This window comes from Heloderma suspectum, chromosome 4 (assembly GCF_057233095.1).
Source record: "Heloderma suspectum isolate Gila_16-S chromosome 4, 16-S_ref, whole genome shotgun sequence".
Classification (NCBI taxonomy): domain Eukaryota; kingdom Metazoa; phylum Chordata; class Lepidosauria; order Squamata; family Helodermatidae; genus Heloderma; species Heloderma suspectum.
The window spans coordinates 47,540,524-47,562,970 of record NC_139461.1 but is presented as its reverse complement, the minus strand read 5'-3'; the positions used below and the strand labels follow the sequence as shown (position 1 = coordinate 47,562,970).

The following is a 22,447-nucleotide window of genomic DNA, read 5'->3' as shown; positions in this document are numbered from 1 at the left end:
TCTGGCACCTGGCTGCGGAGTGCTTTGTTGGAAGAGGAGACAGTAATAACCGGAATAGGTGACAGCAACTCCAAAAAATATGGACTCTGAGAGGAGGTGAAACATTGAAGGAGTTCAGCCGGTGGCCAAATTACTGGAATATCTGACAGTTCAGTTTTGAAGCCAGCTTGGAGCTGAAACAGATCCCCGAGTTTGCAACCCAGCTCTCAGGCAATGAAAAGGAGATCTCACTTTTGGTAACTATTTGTGTCACTTGCAAACAGGGCAAAATTCTATCCAATGTACCTAGGAGGAGCAGGCAGCAACCACTTTCATGTCTTAAGTGCCTAGCTAGTGGACAGCTACCCAGATGGTAGCTGTGGCCATAATGGCAGCTGTGTTCCCTTCCCCTGCCCATCCAGATACACAATGTGACACTCTCTGAATTGACTATGTTTGACCTCACAAGGCCTAACCTGACTATTTGACAACATTGCATTTGCAATGTGATCCCTGGTTAGTTGGGATCATGATGTGAGGAAGAAGCAGCCCTGTTCAAAAACAGACAGACAGACAAAACTGGGACCAGCTGGGGAAGTGAACAGTGGGCACAGAGGTCCAAAGACATTAAGCTTTTTGGGGCATCGTTACATGGAATATTTAGGGAGTTCCAAAAGCCTACTTTTCATGCCAAAAATGTTCTCCTGAGAACATTCAGCACACAGCCTTTCTCGGAGTGTATCTGTAGAAACTGGTCTGATTTATCTTTTTAGCTTATGTCTGTCTTCAGCCAAAGATTCTTAAAAGCTGGTATAAATAAAGCTACTGTTGTACTGATTCTGAAACTGGCTTCGGGCACTTGTACAATCCATGAATACTCCAAATGTTAGAGTTGGAGGCATCAGACCATATTATTTGACTATAAAACAGAAAAGCAACAAATAAAAGGAAATAATGTTGAGGATTATGTCAAGGACTCTCCTTTGTATTCAGTACCAAGCTCTACTAGCTACAACTCGGCTACTTAGTTTTTACAGGAACATGAATAAAGCACATTAGCTCTGTGGCTGCTATTGCACAAAAGCAATTTTATCTTTAAAGCACTAAAAAGATCCAAGATCTTATAGTAAATAGGGTAACCACAGGTGCAAGTGATTTGAGAACTGGACAGCAAGGGGGAATTCACACATTACATCATTCACTTGATAACTGCAGGTATTCATTTCTGACTTGGCAACAGTCATAATTGAGCACTACTTCTCAATTCATTAGAGCAGGACCCAACAACAGCTGTGAAGCTGAGAGGTGCCAATTGTGCATTCGTTTTCTTTTAAGGAATGTCAGTTTAGTGGATCAGATGCATTGTTTCAGCTGTTGTGACTCCTACACTACAGACACAGAACACTTCAGCTTGTGAAGACCACCTCCTGGTAAGGGAAGGATGTGTAAACTCTGGTCCATGGGCCTAATCCACCCCATGGAGGTTCCGCATCTGGCCCACAGAGCTTCCTTGAGTTCACCCAAGGGCCAAGGCTTGGCATCCAAGCTCCACCTCCTGTAGGAACCCCCCCTAGAGGAATCCTTGCTATTATTTCTGATCTAAGATTGGAGATAACAGCAGGGGTGCGGGCAGGCGAGGGTAGGATGATACTCAGATCAGTGGAGGCTGGTGGTTCCGATCTGGGTGGGGCTGTGAAACCATTCTGCATTTCAGTGAGAACCAGCCAGAACTTTAAAGGAGTTATCCAGGGTGTTTAACCCTATTAAAATAGCTCATTTAGAGGTCTGGCCGGTTCTCACTGAAACCCTGAATGGATTTGCAGCCTCACTAAAATTGGAGCCACCAGCCTCCACTGACTCAGATGGTACTGGGTTGAGTGGCTTCATACAGCTTGCACCACCCCCATGGGGAAGTCACACGAAGCCAGGGATTGCTGGCAAAGGGAAGAATAAGAAAACCACAATGAATGTCATAAAGGAGTCCAAAATTTTTAGTCTTAGATTTATAAGTTTGATCCCTCTAAAAAATATCTGATCCCCCCCCTCCCAAATTACACACAATTGCAATTGATGTCTTAACAATGAGCCCATCCACTAGCATAGATCATTAAAAATGCTCCTGTATCACTAAATATGGTTTTCATATAAAAATTGGGACTTGGATTTCAGTCATATTGAGAATATAAAGAAATGGCAAACTATATAGAAAATATCACTTAATTATAAGTATAATCAGACACCTGCTATGCTTCCAATTAATCAGCAGTCATTTCTATAATACTTTTGATTTGAAATAATTTCTTTTTCTTTCCAGCCTCATGGAGAATAAAATTTGATTACACTATTACATGCAGTATATTTTTAACGTATCATGGGGAATGGCTGACTCCCTTTGGGTTTCACTGTGTATATTTTGCAGCTAATGTATTCTGAAAGTACTCTGTTTTTTGTGCTTTGCTATTATTTAAATAATAGTGATTTTCACTGCATAGATTACCTATTTGAGTATTAAGAAATAGTTTAAGGGCCCTAAAACTCTAGAAACTTGTCAATAAGATGAATGAACATGGCTCATTATTGAATTATTATTACTCATTGATGGTTTAAAATAATTCCAGAGTATCACTAGTCATTTCAGATCATGGACTGAGCAGAACCTTGCCAAGGCAGGATGCTATCTCTCAGCCACTAGACACTTTCAGGCCTGAATTAGACAGCTAAAAGCTGCCTTATACTGTCAGACCTCTGGTCCATCTAGCTCAGTATTGTCTACACTGACTGGCAGCAGCTGTCTGGAGTCTTTGCCAGCCCTGCTCGGAAATGCCAAGGATCAAACCTGAGATATTCTGCATGCAAAGCACAGGCTTCCCCTCTGTGGGAATTCCTCATTTTGTTTGTAGGAATGGCAGGGCTGCTCCTCACATACATATGAACAAAACCCTTGGTTCTCCTTATTAAGTTCTTGGAAGTCCACATAGGAGGTAAAGATCAGTTACGTGTTTGCATGACAGATGTCTTGATTTCAATGGAGGAGGGAAAGTAGCTTATTGACTGATGGATTCTCCCTGTACTTAAAACATAATGCTAAAGCTTTTGTCCTAAGAACTGCCTGTCTCTATCCACCTGCCCACTTCAATGCTACTTTGCTTGCTCACCCTGTCAGCGCCTTCCAGTGTGTACCCATGAAACCCTAAAATATACGACTCGCACAGGCAGACTTATACAATAAAGTATAGGATTATTTGGATTGCAAAGGGAGAGGGGTGTCACTTGCAGCCAAGCCTAATAGGATGGTGCAAACTGTGCATTTTTATATCTTCTGCAATTAATCAAGCTTATGTTTTATAAAATGGTGCTAATCTCTCATAATCGCTACAAGCTTTAGAAAGAAAAATCCAGTTATCGGAACATTTGCTACAAATTATGTAAGGGGTACTCTAATAAATTATTTGTCATTCAACAAACCTAGCCCTTCTTCAATAGAGTATGATTAATTAACACAAGTATGAATAATACTTCTACTGCTGAGAATATTGTAGCCTTATACAATTACTGTTTCAAGAAATATGTACATGACCATATGTATTATTCAAATATAAATGCAGCTGGAGCGGGAGAAATGGTCTCGAGGGAGTGAAAGCAAACCCATTTAAAGACACCACTCTGAAGGACTGTCTGAAGCCTGCAATATTTCCAAATGCAACAAGACAACCACAACAACTAAAGGAAGAATTAAAATCGTCAAAGCCCATTATCTAGCTTTCTTCCCTTCATCCAAGCCCACAAAAGGGCATAACATCACACATCGCTACAGTTGCAAGCAAAGACAAATTAAGCAGAATTAATTCTACCAGTTTAAGCAGAAGTTAACATCATTTGTTTCAACCCTACTAGTGAAACAGCAGCAGGAAGGCAACACCCAGACATAACAGAGAGCAACTCACTCCTCTGGGTGCACAAAGTATGTTTGTGAACCGCCAGAGAGCTTCAGCTCTTGGGCAGTATAGAAATGTAATAAATAAATACATGAATGAATGGAGAATTCCATTGCCCTAAGTGTCTAGTGTTTCTTTTTTAAGGGAATGGCTAAGTAAAAACGTGATATGGCTACTGTCTTTAGTCCCACAAACAGATCTCCACGTGAGGAAATCTGAATGTGGTGAGATTTAAAAGGGTTGCTTCTCATTTGAATCCACCCAGAGTATGAAAAGGGAATCTCACAATTAGATTACTATACTGCATTCTACATGGTGCAGCTCTTGCACCTGGTTTGGAAGCTGCAGCTAGTGCAGAATGAAGCAGCTAGGGTGCTCAGTGGGGCATCCAGCAATGTACACTTTACACCCATGTTAAAAGACTCGCAGTGGCTGCCAATTAACTACTGAGCCATGTTCAAGGTGTTTTTGTTGACATATAGAGCCCTAAATAACTCAGGACCAGGATACCTAGCAAACCACCTTCCCATATACACACTCAGCTGACCTTTAAGATCTTCAGAGGAGGCCTTGTTAGCAGTTCTGCAGCGAACAGGATGTCACCACGTAACATCATGAAAGCGGGCGTTCCCACGGAGACAGAAAATGTGGTGAGTTTTAAACGACTTCTGAAAAATTGTGTACTTGTTTATGCAAGCTTTCCCTGGCCTGCAACTGATCACGATGATGCTCTACTTTATTGTTTATTTTTATTTATTTAATTATGTATTGTTGTTGTGATTTGTAACTGTTTATTGTTACATTGTATTATATATCCATTTTAACAGTGGTTTTAGCACGTTTACATGTAAATCGCTTAGAGATTTTATTATATTTTATTACATTAAGTGTAGTAGTAGTAGTAGTAGTAGTAATAATAATAATAGGGAAATGTCTTGCAGCCTCGCAGAACTGTGATTTCTATCACTAATATTATGATCTCCGTCAGTACACAGGGTTCTGGATGCTCATGATGCACATTATGTTTTTAGATATTCTGAGGGGTCATCGCCTATCAGATTTCATTTTCTTAGTCATGATGTAAACATTTTTAAATGAAACTGCTATAAAAATCCCAGTCTTAATGAAGGGAGGGTGTTTCCAAAATCCCAGCGTAAAGGACAGAGGTCTACCAGAATGCATTTGCATCTTGCTTACTGAGTGGTTCAGCTCAAAGGCATGCCAGCAGGACATAAGGCTGAGAATGATGCAACCAAATTTGCTGCCCCATTCATGGGGGTGGGAGAGGGTACTTCAATTATTCTTCAAAATAACTGTTTCAAAATTTCTTAAGAGGTTTGGGGTTGCTCGCAGCATCGGTTGTGGGTCTTTTTCTTGGAATTATTTTTTTACCACAATATGTGATGATGGTGGCCAGAGATCTTCTTGGAAGTTGCTAGCTAACTTTTCATCTCCGAACATGGCATTGTTCCAGGAGAAAAGTGGCAGCTGACAATAGGAATACCTATTCTTCCCAGAATGGCCCCCAGAACAATGGTTTTACAGAGGAAGTTCTCCACTATCATAAGAGCAGCAAAATATAGTAAAGGTCCCTCAATTTATCTTACCACCCAGGGGAACCCCCCTCTCTCAACTTACAAGAAGCTTTGCTACTTCCCCAAAATTGCCTGCCAGTTCTGTCCCCAAATTTTACCCCACCCCCAAATTTTGAGCTGAAAGTTTACACTTGAGAATTTGTGGGTTAGTCTGAATTTCTGGTAGTACCTGACACTGGCTTGGAGACTCCCCTCTCCATGTGATTGGGTTGAACCACTTGGTAAGAAGCAAGAAAATATTATGGTTGCTCATGTAACTTTTGAGCCAACTTGCAGTGACTGCTGTAGTGATAAATTTCCTTCCCATCTATGTTGAGGATTAGGGTCCAATACATTGAAGGGAAAAGTAAAGCTAACAAGCGGGGTAACAATGCTTAAGTGTTATTGTTATTTACTTTATACTGAAACTGTGTTTCCAGGGGCATTGTAAATGTCTCTCAAAATGTCTACCTAATTAGTTGAAAGGCTATCATTTTGTAACAACAAGAAATTTTAATTAAGCCTTGTGCTTGAAGTGTTCTTGCAATTATTCCCCTTGGTTCTATTAGAATGTATTGTTAATACTACAAGATAACACTTGTTTGTGGAAAAAGCAAACAAACCCAACAACAACTGAAGGGGTGTCTCAGTGTAATTCTAGATTATTCCTTGCTGTGAATTTTTGTAATTATTTTTTTGTCAATGATGCACTTTTTTTTGTTCTCCTGCCAACAGAATATTTTTACTGAGTTCATGCAGTGAACAGATTTGAAAGCAACCTTTCCCCTAGGCCCCTTCAGTGAATTGATTCCAAAGAATATAGACTCTTTCTTGTGAGATCCACATTTGATCTGCATATAAACCATTTTGGTTCACTAATTACACAAGCCTTTGGAATGTAGAAAAGCCACCATCGAATAAAAGATCAGTTAACCCTTTGATCTCTACTAGACATATGTCTACATGTTAGGTCCTGTTAAGTGAGTCAAAATTGGCTCCTGTATAACTACAGTGCATAAAGATAATTCTTCAAAATATTTCCTATCCCTTAACCATTGGGAACAATGTTCAGGATAAAGTGTTTCATTCCCAATTCTTTCAGTCTCTCCCACATTTCCCCACCACACTAAACCATGGTTTCTCCTCACGCTGCATTAATTGTGGGTCATACTGACCAGAATTTGCTCCTTGTAAGTAGTTTCAACCCCTCTTTTCAAATCTGGTGCTAGTCCTGATAATTTTAGTTGCCCCTTTCCTTTCCCTTTCCCACTTTTTTTCTTTGAAGGAAGGGGGCAACCAGAATGAGGAGCTGGATCCAGAGATCTTGTGAACAGAACTCCCAGGATCTCAGTTTTCACTGAGTCTCCATCCCTTCCCCCAAATCCTGCTGCAGAGGAGCCCTGTGCAAGCATTTCTTCCTTCATGAGACTAAGACTGCCATCCCTGTCAGCCTCTGTGAGTTAGCAGGTAGCTGGCTGCAGTGAGGAGCTGGCTCTGCTTGTGTGCTTTAGAACCCTGATCTCCCACGGTTCTAAATCCCATACATGCAGTGGGCTCTCTGCCACAGATGGTCGCTCTCCAATGGGTGGAGGTCAATCAGGACAGTGAAAGAAGGGGCAGAGCAAGCATCCTCTCCCTCGCGTCCTCCCCACGTGATCTTCACCACGTGAAGAAAGAAAAACTTGCATAATATGGAGAACCTTCAGGAACAATATGGGGCTTGGTGCAGGAGACTGCAGGAGGAAATCAGTGGAAATCACACACCCTCCCTCTTCTGTGAGCAGAAGCCTCCACTGGATTGCCCATCCTTCTGTGAACAGAAGGAGCCCTTCAATTTGCAGAAGGGCCGGCATAGATCCAAGCCACTGCATTTGTACTTGTGTGCTATGATAATTTAGTTTTCATGGTTACATTAGATGAATGGCCGCCGAAGGCCTGTTGATTCTAGTTTGTACTTCTCATTCATTGTTACTCAATAAAAATTATTCATTCTTTCTTTCCATCATCCAAAAGTGTGTGTGGGGGGGAAATGGTGTGTGTGTTCTGTGCAATTTTGACTTCCTGCTCTGCCTTTTCACACAGTTCGGTAACAAAAATGTCCTGCCCCGCTACTGGAATCCAAAGCTGTTTTTTTTTCTTCTTTTCACAACATACACTGCAGAAATTTCCCAGGCCACTACTGATGGGCCAGACAGCCACAGAGTCATGCAACCACAAGACAGCTAGCTATAACAATCTTAAAGAGCTATGGAAAAAGGAAATAAATATTACCTTAGACATGACAATAATAAAATGCTGCAGCTGCTCCTTCCCCCCTCATGCCATGTCACCCTCCATTCTCCATCTTTAATTTCCTATTCCCATGTCTCTTTTCTAGTGAAGTTGCTAACATGCTAATGAAAACAGCATATTCATCAAAACCAATTAATGTCAAATTACTTCACCTGTTTGCAGTGATACCTTCTCTCTCTTTCTCCTCTCTTTAATAGATATAAATGCTCAAATCTGAAATGGAGTTTTAATTACACGCACAAGGTTTTATCTGAAAGAGAGTGCATTCTTAAGCAAATGGGAAGGGGTGACAACTGCTACCATTTCACTGCAATAAAGTCAAATTTGGCAGGCCTTGTGCTACCAAAAAAAGACATTACTATGTTTCTTGACAGATGTAGTGACGGAAAACATATTCCTTCCAGTTGTTGAAGAGGCACTACAGTGTAAACTGCAGTATGCTTGAACACCATGTGAAACCTTTTATTGGTAGCAGAAAATACTCTTTTTTGAAAAATGAAAAAGAAAGTGATGGCTGTTTTTATATGTCTTTTATGACAGGACTGGACAGAAGAGAGATCGCCAGATGTTTTGCACTTCAACTCCCATAAGCCCCTGGCAGCATGGCCAATGGTAGAAATCCTGGGACTTGAAGTCTAAAACATCTGGAAATCTACCTTCTGCACATCCCTGTACTACAGAATGCATCATTCCTCTGCAGTTAGCTAAATGAAGCTTGGTTATCCAAAATTGGCTGATCCACCATGGTAAATGGTGCTTTGGAGCTCATAAATGTGTTGAGCACTGAACTATAAGGCAGTCATCAAATCTGCTAGCAGTATTTTGCATGTTCTTTGTATCTTTTGCACCCAGTTCATGTTTTGGTGCACATCGAATATAAGAGCACCTAAGGCTTCTACCTGTCTGGAATCTTGAGCCTCACGGGCCATGCTCTATTTTTCAAGTTCCTCCTCCTTCCCTGATTGTCTTAGGGCTCAAACAGTTTTCCAGGCATAACATCCCTAGGCATAAATTTCCATTGTTCTTGCTCATGTGGAGAGCCTCCACAGATACAGGAGGCTTTCCTCTTCAGACAAAGGCAATGGAGCACTCCTTCTCCTCACACATTTGCCCTATTCAGGTTGAGAATGCCTGAATAGGGCTTGTGGGTGGGGGTGGGGCAGGGGAAGAGTGAACATGTGTATGCATGCATACACAGGAATGTGTGTCCCCCAGCCTTCCATCTGAAACTGGATGTAACCCTCAGGGCTGAAAACTTTGTGCACCTCTGCTATATACACATACCTGGGAGTAAGTCCGATTGAACCCAATTTTTTTTCCCCTTAGGAGACATATATAGGATTGCACTATTAAACAAATGAAACTAGCCTGCCTTAAAGACTTTTATTTCAAAACCAAAAGGTAGAACCTGGTTAGAAATTACAATTGATCTTTTAGTCTGAAGTCACAGGCTTAGCCCTGGAATAAGATTAGTATTAGTGATGTACTGAATAATTTAGCTGTGTGTAAAACAAATTAGGGCATGTTCCATTGTTCATAAGACGGATGGCGCAATGAAGAGGTGGGTATTTTAATATCCTGCTTAATGTCAACTTGGAAAATGAGATTCTTCCTTAACCTTTCTGCTTCATTCAGAAAGATGGATGGTCATCAGCTCTTATAAAGAAAAGCACACTAATACTTGAGGAGCTGATTCAAAGAGCTGGGATTTCTCTTTGAAAGGGGATTCATAGAAGTGGTATTTTTAAAAAGGAAAATGTGCCTTCATGTGCTATTATTTAATGTTTGAAATCAAGTATCAGTATCACTTAGCTGGAAGCTATTTATTTCTGGGGAAGGATGAATGCAGGAACTTATGTCACACATTCTATTAAATGACAATATTCAGTAATGCTTAGTTACCAAAGGCACTTCAATTTAATAAACTCTGAAGTGCTTTAATCCTTGGGCTATTTTCACTAAGGCCTGGTTCAAGCATCAGATGTTTTGGACCACAACTCCCCAGCATTCCTGGGATACTGGCTAGGGCTAATGAGAGCTAAAGTCCGAAACGTCTTGAGGGCACCATGCTGGGGAAGGCTGCCCCAGAGCAATGCTACATCAGACGTATTGTGGGAAACTGAAATGGCAGTGAGACTCAGCTGCCTGGTGTTGCTCAGAACATTGGTCCATAAAACAATTTAAAGTGGGGCCCCCTATGAGGGGGCGGAGGTCTTAGCAGCTGGCCAAGAATGACAGGGACTGATGCTGGCCCAAGCTGCTGATTCTGGTGGAAAGTGTCTGTGTGGTGTGTTAAACATTGCTAATGCAACACTGCAGCAAGCTACAGAGAAGTAGTATCCAAGCTTCAAATATAACATCTAACTGATATTGGGAATGGAATTTCAGTCTGTAGGGGAAGATCTGATTTTTTTTATGATCATTACCAGAGCAGGTTGCTCTCTACTCATTTCTGGAGTAAATCTGTGTTCACTATAGAGATAACCACTTTCTCTGTGAAAGAGAAGCAAAGGAAAACTTCAGGGTATCTAAGGGTACTAAGTTATGTCCTCCTAAATAACTCCTACAGGCATTTACTTTTGTTCATGTGACTAGATCTGTAAGATTCTTGAAGAGGTGAAGATCCTGTGAAATCAGCGGGGAAGAGACCATGGGAAAAAGCACTTTTTTGAATGGCTTTCTGGATATATTTTGTCTGAGTAACCAGAGAAATCTTTCACCAAATCTGTCATCTCCCACTGCAGGAAACGTTAATATTGGTAGAGCTTGGTGCTTCTAGCACATTAACTATTCATGTCTAGATGGATTAACTATTATGGAAAATATGCCTAAAAATAAATAAATCCTTATAATAAATATTATAAACTATACCATACAATATGGAAGGAATAAAAACCTCAAATAGGTACAAATACAACCTATTCTTAAGTTTGGCATGGGGACACCTACAGTATATAAAAAGTACTACTTAAAGGCCCAAAACTTATGATTTCTTGTGACCCCAGGGAACTCCAATACATATGTTCCAGTGCATGTTCAAAATTTGATGAATGTTGACATTCACTTGAATGCTGACAATCCCAGATGAATTTCAATAATGTACACTATTATGCATTTATTTCTTCAAATGTGAATGTCAACATTCACCACATTTCAGACATTTGCTGTAACTATAGTTTCTCACTTCAGTGGAGAATAGAGCTCCATTGCACACACTGAATTGTCTTCTACTCAAGCAACTGAGCTATGTTTGCATTGGGGTGTACACGGAGGTTTGGATTGGGACATGATGAACAAGTTGGATGCAGAAAGTGATGTTTGGTAGATTAGATGACTATTAGAATATGTCCACTATCTACCCCAGACCACATCCTGCTTCTTCAAATATATCCCCTAACAGTAGATAAGAGGCACTGCATATTCTAGAAGCATCATTTAGAATTAATAATAACACACAAAAAAATAATAGAAAGATGCATGGAAAATATATTTAAATCTCATGCCTAGCTTGACCAAATATGAGGTACCAACATGTACTTGCAAGATAATATTGAATTACTTAATAATATCTAGTGCTTATTACTGGGAATTTGCACAACAATATTCTCTCAGAAATTCATTAAGATACTGCATTATGGCCTTGTAACAATGCATTCTGGAAGCCGTACACGATGGTATGCCAGATCACTATTCTATTCCAGTAAATGGATTTGCTTTGATTTATTGTCTTTGAACCCTTACTGAAGTCTCTCCATCAAAAAAGAAAAAGAAAAAAAAAGGCTTTCTAGCCCACAGGATGCAGCTCCAAACAAAATGACAATGGAACCAACCAAATAACAGCAATAACAAAAAGCCCTCAACACCTGCAAAGGGTCTCTTATAACACAGGCTTCCACTCAAAAATGTATCAAGGCAACCACTGCACGATGACAAACATCCTTTATAAAGGAACTGATCTAATTAGAAAGTTAAATTACAGGGTGCTTATAAAGAAAACACAATAACAGCAATGAGCCTGGAAGTGGCTAAGTTCCCAACAAAATCATCCCTATTAGCTTCTATTCATGACTTGATTTGTGCCTTTTTATCTCTGCATAACACTCAGCATTTACTTACCATTACATTTTTGAAGCATTGCAACTTTCTGCTGACATTAATTCATTCCCCAAAATAGAAGATTCCAGCCTTTCCTCTTTTAGACATTTAAGCCATTCAGATATTTTCTAGTTTCTTTCTTGAACTTTAAAATGGTAAGAAAGCTCAGAAGTAGAGGCATGATGAATGAATGCTGGTTTTTGAAAAAGCAGAGATGTAGTCACTTGATCTAACAATAAAAAAGCGGCCTCCTACCTTGAAAACAAACATTTCCCGGCGAAGAATGGCTAGAGTGTTAAAATTTCCATCACAGATGTTGGGTTTGGCACCAGGGTAGGAAGGCTTGTCTCCCGTGGGCGGTCGGGGAGGTTTCGGCCTGTCATTCTTCCGCGGGTCTGCTGGAGGGACAGAACGATGGGGGGGCACTGTTGGCAGAGGTTTGGTTGGTGGTGGGATTTTGTCAGGTGGACCTTTAAAAAAATACCAACAGATGAATGTATAGGAGACTGTATATTCAGTTTATGAAGTTGTAAATAAGAACTGGTAAATAAGAGCAGGTAAATAAAATGCATGAAGCGAACAATTTTGCATTGGAAAGTTGGCAGACTAAATGGCCTGGTATATCAGTGCTGTGTTACTTGTGGCCTCTGAAAATTTGAGTGCGTGGCTGAGTCCCAAAGTCTGTATTGTCAGTCCACCCAATTAACTGGGATGGAGAATATTAATCTGTAGTTAAAGCTTAAGTTAATGAATCGTACTGAGTAGCTGATTAAAAGCTCGCAGTCCTACAACTCTTTTTTGTCTTTCTCACTTTTAAAAATCACTGCCTAGATGTCTTGGTTGTAGAGATAAGCAGAGATAGACTGTGACAAAAATATCTGATAGCAGTGTATTTCCTTCTTTACCATCATTTGGGAAACTGACAAATTGGAATTCGTCTCTAGCTTCAAGGCCAGGCCACTCAGATTGGATTAATTAGGTCTAATCAGGTTTGCATAATTCTGCTCAGGCTGTATGTGCATAATATGGGTTATTGAATTTTTGCTATTTTGAGTTTCTATAAGTCACCAGTAGCTTTGGGTATTTCATACTATTTTCTTAAAAGAGGCCAAAGTACTATTATGACCACCACAACTTTCAGTAGGAAAATGTTTCAAGTAATAAATATTTAAAGAAACATTACTAGAGAAGAAACTGACCAAGCAGCCAGAAGAGGCAACAGAAGTGATCAATGAACTAAGAAATAGGGGCTCATGCTGGCTGGGGAATGCTGGGAGTTGTAGGACTTTTTTTCTGTCTAAATGTGCACAGGATTACACTCTAAAACTATTCCATACCACCCTTCGCCAGGGCAGAGTGGACACAATATGCACTGCCAAAAAAGAGGAAATGCATCGCATATGTTAAGTTACATGTATAGAAAATTTAACAATAATTACTGTAATTTAAATAGAAATACAAAAAATCTTGCCATAATTTGGGAGATGGCGACCAGGTGACCTGCGTGCTTGCTCAATCTGCTGTTCAGGTGCTGTTGATAGTCAACTCCAAGGCCCCTGATCCCCCTTCTTATGGCTTTTTATTCTTTAAACCAGACTTGGACTGGTTCAGCCCCTCAAATAAAGGATGCCTTCAAACAGAGATCCGTCCTCTGTAACATGGCCACTCTAACTTAAGGGTAGTTTACAAGATAAAAATATCAAATAGAAGAACCCACAGACTGAAACAAATCACAAGGAAAGGGAAAATGTGCTTCTTAAAAGGGAATCAAAACAAGAGCCTCTTGTAGCAACTCTTATATGAAAGCATATTCCATGACAGTTGGAAATAAATATATTTTGTTGTAAGCTCCCTGGACAAGGAGTTCACAAAGTGAAATGTGTACATAACTGATTCCAGTGGAGGCTGGTGGCTCCAATTTCAGTGGGGCAGTGCATCCATTCTGGATTTCAGTCAGAACCAGCCAAGGAGCTCTAAAGGAGCTATCCAAGGTGCAGAACCTAGCCCAAAATGGGTTCAGCACCTTGGATAGCTCCTTTGGAGTTCTGCCTGATTCTGCCTGAAATCCAGAATGCATCCACAGCCCCACCGAAATCGGAGCCACCAGCTTCCACTGATTGATTCTGAATGTCTGATTGAACTTTGAATCTAAGGCCAAGTTATCACAAATAGCAGATGAGGTTGTAAACCTGTTTCTGGACTGTACCACTTCAACCTGCAGGTGCCGGCCCACATGATTGAACGTCCTTTCCTGCTCCCAGGCAGACATCATAGAGCAGTGGTTCTTAACATTTAATCCGGTGCCCCTGGCAGTATGCAACACTGTCCCTGCCACCACCACCCAATCACAAACAAAACCCCCCAACAACTTCAGGACACAAAATCAGCACACCAGACAAAGCAACTGGTTTCATATTTAGATATTGATATTTATGATGTATACAGATGATACCCAGATCTCAGGCATACTTTCAAAGATACCCTTATGCCTGATGGCCATCAGCCAACTCCTTAATGTTAGGTTTATCTTGGCACATTTTTGAGAACCAGTTGCTGTTAGTGCCCCCTCTGTTCTGAAAGGGCTACAAGTTCAGTGGAGAAGGGCTGTAGGTCAGTGGTAGAGCCCCTGCTTTGCATGCAAAAGGTCCCAGATTTAATCCCCGATTCTCCAGGTAGGGCTAGAAAGATTCCTCTCTGAAATGCTGAAGAGTTGTTATTAGTCAACGTTGACAATAGTTGGCTCAATGGCCCAATGGTCTAACTCTGTATAAGGCAGCTCCCTATGTTCTTATATTGCTGTTTTTCAGGAAGCTCATCACACATACTGTTAATGGATAAAGTATTATTAATTGGGGGTTTCCCCCCATGGGTGGAGAGGACATTCCCATTGGATTCCTCTTTGTTGTATGCCACTTTTTAAAGGGCCTGAGGAAGAAATCTAGGATGTGGGACTCTGTCTTCAGGGTAGGGACAACATTATACAACAATTATCCTCCACTGGCTGTCAAAAGCCATTGAAAGGGTGGGGGAGGAGCTGCCTGAATGCCTCCCATTTGCCTCCAAAATTTCTGAACGAGCCAAAGGTTTGGAGAATGCCCCTGAGGGGCATATGGCCCTTCCAGAGGTTTACAAAAGCATGCATGATGTGGAGAAAATGGATAGACAATTTCTTCTCCCTCTCTCAAAACGCTGGCATTTGGGGTCATCCGATGAAATTGATTAGCAGTAGATCCAGGACAGAGAAAATGAACATACTTCTTTATATAACACACAATTTCGTTACAAAATTTGCTGCTACAAGATGGGGCAATGGCAATGACACATGGGGCTTAGATCAGGGGCTAGCAGACATCAGACTTGTGGGCTTGACTTTGTTTTTTCCTAGAAGTGTACCAACTGGGGCCAAGTGCAAAATGGCAGAAAGGGACAACATACTATTTGATGCTTAGCCCAGGAATTTTTTTTCAATACTAGAACTAAGTTCTTAGTCCTGTCACAAAAACCAATGTACTACTTGTCTCTACCCCTGTCCCTCCAGCTTTCTTCCATCTCAGGAGCCTAATTTAGAAGGGGGAGCCTTTTTTTTTTTTGCTGTTGTCAGAAGCCATTGTTGACCTACTATATGTAATCCAGAGATCTACCAGTAGACCCTAGTCTATGTTCTGCTCACCCCAGTTCAGATACCTGAAAAGGGTAATTGACAGGCTTATGGAGGATAGTTTGATCAATGGATTTTAAATTTGTCCGCTAAATGGAATTACCATTTAGGTTCAGAGGCAGTATGCCTGTGAATTTCAGGGAGGAAAACAGTGGTGGTGGTGGAGGGAGTGGGCTTGCTTTCATCCTCTGCTTTTGAACTTCTTGGCCACTGTTAGAAAGAAGATGGTAGACTAGATGTCTTCTCATGCTCTTTTCATGTTACATGTGTGTGTAAAAATCTCCAAACTAGCATGTCAGGGCTATACTACAACTCTTCTCTTTGACATCTAGTTCTCTATATGCCAGGAATATTTTGTATGGTGGAACATTCAATAATATTAGCTGCCACCCGGAATCTAAATTAACTAGGAACGTTTCTTCACCGTATACTTATCTCCAAAAATCCGTGACAAGTGTCTTTAGTAAGTCATTGATTTAATCCAAAATTCAAAATAAAACAAAACACTGGGCCTGCATGAGTCATAGCTACTACAAAAACCAATGAAGTTTCTTTATCTGGCAATATTTAATCTAAATAGTAAATCAAACGTCACTTTTGATTTTATCATTGACAGCAGAAGAAGTTTCTCGCAGCAGGCAATATCTCGTTGAAAAATGCTAAATCCAAACTATATTTGCTAGTGATGTCATGCCTAACTTACCAAGAGCAGTAAAACTCTTCAAAGTCTAGCTTACAGCTGCTAGAAACTGGTATTTAGTATAAAGCAAAATAACCTTGTCTAGCCCTTCTGTCTAGACGACCAACTTATGAGGTCATGGGAAACACCTCCTTCTATTTAACCACACGGGAGAAACCCAACCATTTAATTTCCTTTGTGTGGAGCAGCCTGGGTGCAAGAGCACTCACATTATGCAGCAGACATGCACCTTACTGCTATTGTATTATCTTGTACCAGCATTCCCAATTTCCTACACCCGGAACCACAAGTATCCTTACTAAATTGCAAGGAAATATATCCCTCCTTGCCCAAAGCAGCTTGCAAACTAAACACACAGATGAAAGAAAACAAATAAAGGTCTGCCTCACTTAAAATTCATTTTAAACATTTTAATTCCATGTTTAAATGAAACTTCAAAATGTTAGAAGTCAGTGATTAGTAAAAGGACAGAAATAAAAGATACCAAAAGAAAAGGAAAATAGAAAACTTTAGGGCTGATTTTAGACCATTTTGGTGCCTGAAGTACAAAATGCAAATGATGCCCCCATTCCCACCCCCTCCAATAGCATCTGTTTGCTTAACTGTACATGGTCTAAACTGCCTTTGGGAAAACATCCAAGTGCTTTGGGCAAAACCCATGATGTTCGAAGGGGGCTCAGGAGGGGGATTATCACCTTAGCAGGGATATCAGCTTAGGAGGTTGCTATGGTGTTACTACTATTTAGTGTGTGTGTGTGTGTGTGTGTGTGTGTGCGCGCGTAAATTTGCCTAGTGTGATGGAAAAAAATAATAATTAAGGAGTATTTCAATAAGGAAATAGTTGGGATGAGGCAGAAGAGGATGAGAACTTTATGGTACAAGCAAGTGATTCAGCGAAGCAGTCAAATGGAAAGAAAGGAGGAGTGGGAAACTGGAAAGAAGGGCCAGGAGCTGGAAAGAAGACTGAATGAAGTTTGGGCCATTCATCTGTCTAGAAGACAGCTTCCTAGGTTCCTACGATATGAATAGACCTGAGACAGGCTATGAGATAGAAAAAGAAGAAGGAGAGAGAAGGGCAATCAGAAGAGAAAATATTTAATATTTAAACAAGACTTTAGGTTCCCCTTGGTGAAAACATTTATATCTTTACTACTTAAACATTTAAGAATATCATTCCTGCTAAGTGTAGATTTCAGTTCATATTGTGAATAGTATATGACTAAATATGATGGTTAGTCAAAAGCTCTCAGCTTTGCCACAGCACAATCCCAAAGGCGTTTTGAGAAAATGGACAGAAACAAGAACCATTATTATTGTTTGCATGTTCATAAGCACAATCCGCAAAATCTAAAGTTCCACTCACTTCAAATCTTAGGTTAATCATTGGAATTATTTAGACCCCTGCACCCCTGCAGAGCTGTAACAGTGTTCTAATTCACCCATGGAGTTTTTGCATGGTTGGGCTGCCCCATTTACTTCACTTAAGAGAGGAGATCTGTACACACAAAGGAGCACACAAGCAAATGGGCAAACTTCAATGAAAAACATAGTGTATGCTATAGCCCTATTCAGTTGTTCTGTACTGAATAGGGCAAACATGTGAGGAGAGGGAGCACTCCAGCCCCACCCCTCTTCTCCATTGTATCCATCGCTCTCTACTCATGGAGGATGACTGCTTGAAGAGGACAGCCTCCTCTCTCCATGGATGCTCTCCATGAGAGCCAGAATGCTGGAAAATCAGCATTGTGGCTTGCTTAGAGAGCCTCCACGGATACAGGAAACTCTCCTTTTCAGACAGTCACCTTCCATGAGTAAAGGGTGATGAATGTGACAACAGAGGTGGGCAAGGCTGGAGCACTCCCACTCATTATGTTTGCCCTATTCAGTTATGCCTAAATAGGGCTAAATGGAATGCCTAAATAGGGCTTATATCAGTGTATATATCTGGAAGTGGCCTTCCTCCATTATATGTGTATCATTATTATTATTTTTTAAAAGAACATACCATATATCTTTTGGATTCCCTGCAAATCATCATTAGGTAGTTTAAAGTTGTCGGTTTCCATGTACTGGTAAAACGGAGCCATGATGGCAGTAGGATCATTTGAATGCTCCAAGCCTAGGGCGTGTCCCAGTTCATGAACTGCAACTAGAAACAAATCATTTCCTGAGGAAAAGAAAAAAGAAAGGTTCAAAATTACATTAATGATACATTCACTAAATTTGACACAGAGCACCATTTAAGTGGCTTTAAATCAGGGCTTGCCAATATTTCTGGGTTGGCCTGTGCATGTGCCCAGCTTTCTGAGAATCCAGACCATGAGTAAAAGGCTCCCAATAGAATCCCAAGTGCACCCTTTTTAATGTTTCATGGCTGCGAAGAATGCATAACTACAGGGCGCTGAAGTATGAAGAAGCTCAAATTCATTGTTTCCAAAAATCATTATTTGCAGAGCTGTACAGGTATTTTTCAAAGATTTATTCAGATGGTCCATATTTGAGAGTAAACTTTTCATTGTAAGAATACTGTAGAAAAGTGTAGTTTTATTTACAAGGGGCAGAAGACGAGAGGGAATAAAATAGCTGAGCGTCTTGGCTTTATGAAATAGCCATATTAATAATGGCTGTACAAATAACAATTCAATATGTTTGAATGAAAGCTTATTTGCTATACATTCTCATCTCAACATCCATACTTCTTTTATCCTGCATAGTGTATTATATTCCCTCCATCTGCACTATTTCCTATCTCCCTCTGCCCCCGCATTCATATATTTCTCATTTCTATAGGGGTCAGACCTAGAACCTTTGGAGACTCTGATTCCAATTACAGTACTCCTAAAGGAGCCTGAAAACCTTATGGCCCCTCTCTGGCAAAAAGGATCTACTGTCATTTGACTCCATGCTCCACTGTGGTCATTCAAAGGACACACCATACTGTAGAAGATACACTGTACTATAGAAGAATTGCATTCTCCTTGTCATCTGCCATTCATGTCATGTTGTGTTAAAAAAAAAAAAAAACAACCTTTGGCAATTGGATAATTGCAAACCATTTGGAGAACTGAAGAGCTTTTCTAAGGATTTCTAATTAGAGTAGGGGCCAAGCTCACTGCTTCCTTCAATAATATAAAAATTAATTGGGCTGGATTCAAAGTTCCTCCTGAAATTCTCTACTCTATCTGTAGGTGAAGAAACGGGAGGGGTCCCCCCCAAAATGTTCTCCTGGGGAAGGGGGGAGTACACTTTTGCTAAGTAGTCCCTCATGAATTTGAACCCCTTGACTGGGTTTGCACTATCACTGCATGGTGCAAACCACCATGGGCTGTTTTAGCAGATGATCACCCATGGGCTGTTTAACCCTGTCATAAGCCACCCTTGCTGGGTTCACATGACAAAAGCTACAGCAACTGCCCACTGCAGTATGACATTATGGTACTGGAAACTAGATTCTGAACTATGCACAACAGGAAAATCCAACCAAAAGCACGTTTGCACAAATGCGGTTACACAAGCGGCTGTGCAACTGGTTACATATTATGCTTGCGCAAACACTTGTGCAAGCATAATGCGCACCTGCTTGTGCAAGGTTTAATGATTGAAATTACCAACATTAAGATTATTTTTGCAAGATCCTTAATAACTGAAGTTGTGTTTTTCTTTTCCAACTTCATTTTGTCTTATGAATCAGTTTTTCAAAGCACCATTTTATCTTACAAAGTTCAAGGTCAGTCTTCCAAGTTATGTCTTACTGCATACAGGTACAGACTAAATTGATTGAGTGTTCACAGTGATGAGAAAGTCAGTCAAGGGGAATTTCAATAGAAAATGTATTGACACGTCTTTGCTTGGAGTTTAGCTGGTCTGTTTCTTTCTGGAGCATTGTCTCAGACCTATTTCACTGTTTACACTGTAGACTTATCTGCAAGCCAAGCTTATTCTACTTTACTGCGATCCTGTCCACCTTCAAGGTCAGGCTCCTGGATAACCCAAGGCCAGGTAGAACCTCTTTGGAGGAGGATTGGTCTTCCTCAGCAAACCACATTTCTACAAAATATATGTAGCAACCTGAGTCCTGTTGCAGGGATGCCTCACCTGAGGTCCCAAAGATCCCCTTCAACCACATCCCAAGCCCTGCCATGATTTCTGATTCTCCTCCCTTGTCCCATGTCTCTCCAGAGCACTGGTGATGACAGATCTGGGGAGACACTCAGAGGTGATGTCAGAACATCCACCTGGCCACCAGAAGGCATTTTTGTCCAGTGTTTACTCAGGAGCAAGTGTCTACTCAAGAGAATGAGTCTACTCAGGGGAGAAACACCCAATTGCAACTGCTGAATAAAGACTTGCGTGTATATAAGCCCTCAGTCTTCTCCCAGAACTTTGCTGGGTTAACAGCTCTCATTGATAAGAGACCCATGGCCTGGCTGGAGTCCACCAGGAAAAGACCTTCAATGTGGTGGCCCCCTTCCTGTGGAATTCCCTGCCTTTGGAGGTCAGGCAGGCACCAATGTTGTGTTCCTTCCAGCACCTCCTGAAGACACTGTTATTTCGAGAGGACTTCCTTGTGTGACCAGCCATGGTTTATTAAATTTGACCTTATTGGAATTTGTCTTTAAAAAAAAGTTTTAACTGTTTTAACCGATTGTTTTATTCTTTTATCTTTGTTGTTTGCCGCTCCAAAACCTTCTGATGTGTAGCAGTATATAAATATTGTAATAAATAAATAATCTAAGAGACTACCCACTCCTGTATAGGCCACCCTAGTCTTTATGTTCTGATGGGCAGGCCTTGCTTACCATATTACAGTCTACTGATGTCCACTTGGTTGTGGTGCAGAGGAGGGCCTTCTCCATTGTGGCACTAACGGTAACCGTGGAGGAATTAACACCCCATAGAGATTAAGTAGGCACCTAGTGTGGAGCATTTCTGCTGACAACTTAGTATCTGCTTCTCCAGGCATTTTCCTGACTGCTAGCATTGACAGCTACCCCTGTTTATTTTAATGAGATAGCTTATTGCTTTATTACTGTTTTAATGTTGCCCTAATTGGTTTTATTGTATTTTATCATGATTTTATTTTGTGAACCATTTTGGCATTATTATTATTATTTTTAAACGACAAGAAGTATAAACGTCTTCTTAAATAAGTAACTGAGCTCCCTTGCTCCAGCTGCATGCTCAGGACACTGCAAAGCTCTATGAAGCTTAATATCTCTATTTTATCAGTGTGGTTGGTCTAAGGAAAGACATCATCTTAGGGTGCAATCCTATGGCCGCTAGACAGTGGCTAGATGGCCATAGGATAGGTCGGTTCCTGGAAACAGACCTCAGAGCTCCTCCCACGCTGCCTTGTAGGCAGCGCGGATTGGCCCCGTGCTCCGCGCTTGTAAGAGCAGTGTGAAGCAGCGAAAATGGGGCATCCCCAGGGGCAGGGCAGGGAGGTCGGAAATGCCGACATGACACATCCTGTGTGTTGTCCAGCCGCCACTTCCTGCACCCAGAGGTCCTGCGGCTAGACAGTCGAAATCAGCTGCCAAGCTGTGAAAGCCAGGGAGGGGGAGTGAGGAGATCTGCTCCTCACCACTCCTCCTGCCCTGCACTGGATAGGTTGTTGCCCCTGGGGTCGAAGGAGACTGTCGATCCACATAGGATTGTTCCCTAGTCAATTTTCTGTTGACCACTATTACACCACAGGATGATTGCAGTTTTTCAGGAAATCTGATATCTATGAACACATACTTTTTAGTCATTGCTAAACACCATTACCCCTATGGCAAAAACATACAGTAATTCCAGTAAATTGGCTCAACAATTGCAAACAGTGCTCCTACAACTACCCTTGACCTCAGATTTTTTTCCTCCAGGGAACTATGCAAACTGTGTAATTTGTATTGCTCTGCATGTTGTACATTGCATCTTGTGTACCACACAAGAGTTTGGGAATCAACTAGGGATGGCAGAGAATTCCGCCATGGACTCCAATGAGGAGTTGGACTCCATTTGCGTCGCTACTCTTTTCGCAATAGGCTACGTAAAGATTTACAGATTTACGCAGCCTATCACGGCTAAAGCAGAGATGCAAATGGCATAGTGGATGCCATTTGCGTCCCTGCTCTTTGCCGTGATAGGTTACGTAAATCTTTATGTAGCCTATCACGGCTAAAGCAGGGACGCAAATGGCATCCGATATGCTGGACGCCATTTGCAGCCG

The 22,447-nt window shown here is 41.1% G+C and overlaps 1 protein-coding gene across 2 annotated transcripts in view; it reads right to left on the bottom strand.

The window, feature by feature from the left end:
• Positions 1–22,447, bottom strand: part of MMP16 (matrix metallopeptidase 16) — a 274,133-nt gene that overhangs the window by 61,818 nt on the left and 189,868 nt on the right. For both annotated transcript variants that reach the window (XM_084848020.1, XM_084848019.1), the window contains 2 exons: positions 18,239–18,400; positions 12,131–12,345 (listed from right to left, as the gene is read on the bottom strand). In XM_084848020.1, the coding sequence (XP_084704146.1) occupies positions 12,131–12,345; positions 18,239–18,400 (377 nt within the window). The remainder of the gene's footprint in view (positions 1–12,130; positions 12,346–18,238; positions 18,401–22,447) is intronic.